The 5621-nt window shown below is 15.0% G+C and overlaps 1 protein-coding gene across 1 annotated transcript, besides 13 other annotated features; it reads right to left on the bottom strand. All coding sequences in view use genetic code 6, as the record gives it.

Annotated features, from left to right (window-relative positions):
* Positions 1 to 1358: 1358 nt before the first annotated feature.
* Positions 1359 to 1404: a microsatellite.
* A 280-nt stretch (positions 1405 to 1684) lies between these two features.
* Positions 1685 to 1730: a microsatellite.
* Positions 1731 to 2237: 507 nt separating this feature from the next.
* Positions 2238 to 2277: a microsatellite.
* Positions 2241 to 2326: a microsatellite.
* A 471-nt stretch (positions 2327 to 2797) lies between these two features.
* Positions 2798 to 2837: a microsatellite.
* Positions 2838 to 2919: 82 nt separating this feature from the next.
* Positions 2920 to 2983: a microsatellite.
* Positions 2922 to 2983: a microsatellite.
* Positions 2984 to 3065: 82 nt separating this feature from the next.
* Positions 3066 to 3139: a microsatellite.
* An 804-nt stretch (positions 3140 to 3943) lies between these two features.
* Positions 3944 to 3984: a microsatellite.
* Positions 3985 to 4602: 618 nt separating this feature from the next.
* Positions 4603 to 4677: a microsatellite.
* Positions 4678 to 4770: 93 nt separating this feature from the next.
* Positions 4771 to 4808: a microsatellite.
* Positions 4809 to 4832: 24 nt separating this feature from the next.
* Positions 4833 to 4859: a microsatellite.
* Positions 4860 to 4879: 20 nt separating this feature from the next.
* IMG5_044750 (Ras family protein, putative) lies at positions 4880 to 5590 on the bottom strand. Its single transcript, XM_004037635.1, has one exon. It carries the CDS (start codon positions 5514 to 5516, stop codon positions 4905 to 4907), a length of 612 nt encoding a protein of 203 aa, XP_004037683.1. The 5' UTR covers positions 5517 to 5590; the 3' UTR covers positions 4880 to 4904.
* Positions 5536 to 5577: a microsatellite.
* Positions 5591 to 5621: the final 31 nt, after the last annotated feature.

Raw genomic sequence — 5621 nt, 5'->3', positions numbered from 1 at the left:
ACTCTCATTATTTTAATATATTGTGATTTTTTTTTTATTTAATATTATAATTTTATATATTATTATTCAATATATAATTTCTTTTTTAAGTGATTATTCATAATATTTTAATGTATGAAAAAAATAATTCTATCAATCATTAACTGTAATTTATTTATATGCATTAAATATATCTTTTAGTAATTATTTCTCATCAAAAATATATAATCATTTTATTATTGTTTTAAATTTTCCCCAAATTAATTCTTAAGGCATAAGTTATGGTGAAGATACAGGCATATATTCAAAGTTTATTTTTTATAATAATATTTTTATAAATTTATTGATTTATGTTACGTTGAATAGTTTAAAATTAAAACTATTTATTTATTTTACCAATTCTGTTCGATAAAATATAATATCTCACATATATGTTTTACTTAATGTTCCCATTTACTTCCACCTTTGATTACCATATATGGTAATGTACCAAAAATTGTCATACATCCCATTATACTATAATTTACAGACTTATTTTATCTATAAACAATCAACCTTTCTCCTTTTCTATTTCATGTCTTTTTCTGTTATATATTTAAATTACAAGATGTTACGTTACCTTTTCTTCATTATTGCAATTTCTTTTAAGCTATGTTGGTTATATACAAGATAAATTTAAATATTATTTTAAATATTTATAAAAACTTTTATATTTTATTTCATTATTATTTAAGTTAAAGTAATTTAAAAAATCATTATGAATTTATTTAGCTGTTTTAAATTTATTTTCTATATCATTCATATGTATTTTTAACCATTAAAGTTAATTTTAATTCAACTTACGAGGCCTTCCTTTATATATTTTTACATAATTTTAGAAACATCTTATTTTTCTTAAAGCTAAATTGTATTGTCCTTATTTTATATTTAAAATTCCTTTGATATAATTAGCTTAATATCATTATTTTATTAAATAAATTGCATTTATTATTTTTTTTTCTTTTTCAGATTATTTTATGACCCATTTTTATATATTTTTTTATTTATTTGTTTAATGAATGTTTTTTTATCAGTTCTTGTAAGCATTCAAATGTTTTTTCAAAATTATCAGGATATATTTCAATTTTATAAAACCAAAAATGGTTTATTAAAGAAACACCACCTTTTAATAATATTAGATCATTACTTGAATATTATTTATTAGTATCTATTAATTAGGAAACATATTAGTCATAAAACACATATGTTGAATCTCTATAAAAAATACATTAAACTTGCCTTCCTTTACAAATAATTTATTTGTAAATAGGATAATCAGATGATTTATAATTATTGTAATTGATCATTATATATTATAAATAAAATAAAAATTAAATTGAAAAAAATAATTTTTGGTTTCAAAAAATAATTTTTTTATTTCAAAAATAAATTAATGCAATTTAAAAGGAAAAATACGCAAAGTAAAAAAATAATTTTTTGATAATAAATTAATATATTTTGTAAAATAACTAGTATATATATATATGTTATAATTATTTTTATATTTTTGATTATTTTAATAGAATTCTAAAATAAAAAATGAAACTGTTGGCTGTTTATAAAAAAATTAAATTCCTTTAAAACGATTTTAAAATAATTAATAGTTTTTTTAAATTTCTTTGATTATATTTATAACAACAATAATATTTAAATATATGTATAATTTTTTAAAAATAAATAAATATATTAATTTAAAATAAAAATAAAATATTTGATATTGTAAGCTAAAGTATTGTTAATTCTAGTTTAAAAAATTATGAAAATACATACTGGAATGTAGTTGATTATGGATTCGTATTACCTTCTTTAAAAGATTCTCGAAGAAACTTTACGATTTCTGACTTAATTAACATAGCTTCAGGAAAAGTACTTGCACCTTAAAAAGCATAGCTTTAGATTAAAATAAATATAAATTAAATAGTTAATGCTCCTAAAGTATACGAAAAAATAATTAAATTAACTACGCCATAAGATCTTTGCATAAATACGGAAAATTTTCCCCCTATTTAATGGCTTTTAGAGTTACTTTATTGTCTTAAAAAAGATCATTAAATTTTTTAATTGAAAAGAATTGATGATGTTCTAAAAGAAAATACAATTGAAATGGATGCTAAGTAAATTATATCCTATATTTATAAAATAATAATATATTTATATTTTTAATTAAAGGTTTTTAGATTTTGTAAATAAAAACTAACCATTTTCGAAAAAAAAGCTAATAAAAAAAAAGAATAGAAAACTAAAAAAATAAATAGAAAAATATATGAAAAAAAGAAAAGAAAAATAAACAATAAATAAAATCATATATATAAAATAAAATAGCATTTATCAAATCAATATGTTCGTTTGAAATTTCAAATTATATTTATTAAAATATTATATTAAAATCAAAAAACGTTTAAAAGTATTTTTTCTTTTAATATTAATAAAATTAATTTATATTTATTTTATAAATGCATGATTCAAATAAATATCAAATAAAATTTATAACTTTCATAATAAAATACTTAAAAAGAAATAAAAAATCATTTATTAAATAATTAAAAATATTTTAAATATTTAATGTCTAAAGAAATAATATGAAATATGCTATAATATTATTTTATTGTAAAAATAAAGTTTTCTGAAATAAAAAGCTTTTATAAATTTTAATTTTAATCAAATTTTTTATATTTATACTCATAATATAATACATAAGAAATTATAAATAAACTAAAATTAAAAAAAATAGAAAATAGAAATTTTAAATAATCATAAAAAAAAAAAAATCAAATAATTATTAAGAATTAAAAATTTAAGTTAATAATTAAAAAATTTAAAAATTAATAAAAATATAATTAGAATAATAATATTAATACAAAATAATTTGATAAATATGAAAATAAATATAGAAGAAACACGATATATATATATATATATATATATATAATATATATATATATATATATATATAATATATATATATCTTTATTTTTTTTTTTTTTATTTATATATATATTTATTTATAAAATTTATATTATATATATATTTTATAATAATTATATTTCTTTTTTGTTATTTTTTATAAATTTATTTTATTATATTTTTTTATTGTATATAAATATTTATTATTATTTTTTTTGAATTTTATCTATTTTGAATATTATTCTTCGATTTTATATTTTGTTTATTTTTTTTTTTCATACATATTTTTTATTATTTTGTAAATTTTTTTAGTTATGAGTTGTCTATTAAAATTTAAATATGATCTTTATATTATATTTTCAATGAAATTTTTAAAGCATTATATTTTTCTAATCAATATTTTTTTTTCTTTACAATAGTTTAATCAATATTATTTATTTTATTTCAATTATAGAGTAATATTCAAATTAAGAGCTTAGTAGTTTATTGCTATTTTATTTTTTTATAGCCTTTTATTATATTTTTTTATTATTTTATTTATTTTGATGTTTAAAAACATTTTCTTTTTTTTATTATTACAATATTATTTAATTTATTTATGGTTTTTCTTTTATTTATTTTAAATATTTAAATTTTAGTATATATATAATTAATAAATTTGAAATTAAGATTTATCTTATTATGTTAGTATTTTTATACTTTTTATTTTAATTATTTATTATAATGAAATTAAAATTTAAATTACATCATTATATATTTATATAAATTATACTTTATGTTTGTTTAATTTTTTAAATTTCTAAAATATATATTTACTTTTTTTTTTTTTTAATAATTATATATTTTTTCACTTAAAATTATTTAAAACAGTTTAGTTTTTTGTAAAATTATAATTGCAAAATAATGAAAATATTTAAACTTTTAAAATAAATAAAATAAATAAAATTATTTTAAATTAAATATAAAATTAATTTAAACCACCGAATAAAATAAATAAATATATTATTGCATTTTTAAAATTATAAATAAAAAATTAAAAATAAATAAAAAATAATAAAAAATGGGATTGTGTCATTCAAATAGATAAAATATAAAAAATGAAGATTTAATATAAATAAAAAATATCGAAAATTAATCGTAAATACATATAAAGTCCTTAAAAAATATAATATAAAAATTAAATGTTGATCGTAAATAATTCTTTTATGATGCTTAATTTTCCGATATATAAATGAGTATAAAGTAAATTCCTTATTTAATAAGTGTAACATATGAAGTTATCTAAGAATAATAAGAAGGAGAAATTAAAAATAAATTATTAGAAGCAGTTATTGAATATTCAGAAAAACTTTAAAAATTATAATAGAACTTTAAACCTATTTTTTAAGATTCAAGCAATTTAATATCTTAGTACGAATCTATAGCAAAAAAATATAAAATTGAATTAAAAAAATAATCTAAGGTAATTGCTTAATTAAAAACTATTCTTAGAAATATGAATATTTTAAATGAAAATTTTGAAATTCCTAGTTAAATTAAAAAAATATCGAATTAACAGAAGAAGAATAAAATAGATTAAATAATAGATTATAAAGTGTAATTAATTGTTTATGTGTTAGTGTAAAATTCAAATGATTTTTTTTTATATATATAAATAAATGTATTAAATATAACTATAAGTATATATATATTTATATTTATATTTATATTTATATTTATTTGTATATATATCTATATTCATATTTCTATATATATATGTTGATATATGTAGATATTTTATATTAATTAAAAAAATTATTTATTTTTATAAAAAAATAAACCATAATTAATTTTATCAGTAAAAAATATAAAAATTATAAAATAAAAAAAAAAATTAAATATAAAAATAAGGTATAATATTTGTTTTTTTTTATATATTTAATAATATATATTTAATATTATTTTCTTTAGTTTTTCTGGTAATAATAATAAAAAAAAAAAAATCAACAACATCCTTCTTTTTTTTATTAATTTTTATTTCCTCCATTTACACTAATAACGCCTTATTATTTCAAAGATGAAAAATCAATAGTATCAAAGGCTTATTTCGCAATACATCTGAAAGCTTCTCTTATATTCAGTCCATCTTTAGCCGATGTTTCGAAATAATTAACATTATATTTTTCCGCAAGATCTTCTCCTTCTTTAGTGGAGACTTTTCTTTCATCTTTCATATCACATTTATTTGCAATAATAATTTTTTTTACATTAGCATCTGCGTGCATATTTATTTATTTCATCCAATCAGTAATATTTTTGAAACTATTAGGGTCAATGACACTATATGCTAATATTATACCAGTTGCTCCTTTATAATAACTTTATGTTATTGTTTTAAATCTTTCTTAACCAGCAGTATCCCATATTTATAGCTTTACTTTTTTTCCATCTATTATTTCTTGTTTTAATTTATAATCGATTCCTATTGTAGTCAAATGAACATTTGTAAAAGTGTCATCGCAATATTTTAATAGTACACATGTTTTTCCTACACCAGAATCTCCGATTACTAAAAATTTTAATACTGCATCGTAGTTTTGGGCGTTATTACTCATATTTATTTAATTGAATAAATTTTTTTGGTTTTTTATTTTTTTCTGGTTTTTTTTTTTTTTTTTTGGTTTTTATTATAAAAATATTTTGTATTTGATTGCGAAGTT

The sequence above is a fragment of the Ichthyophthirius multifiliis genome (genome assembly GCF_000220395.1).
Source record: "Ichthyophthirius multifiliis unplaced genomic scaffold scaff_1120509249958, whole genome shotgun sequence".
Lineage (NCBI taxonomy): Eukaryota > Ciliophora > Oligohymenophorea > Hymenostomatida > Ichthyophthirius > Ichthyophthirius multifiliis.
This window is presented reverse-complemented; position numbering and strand designations above follow the sequence as displayed.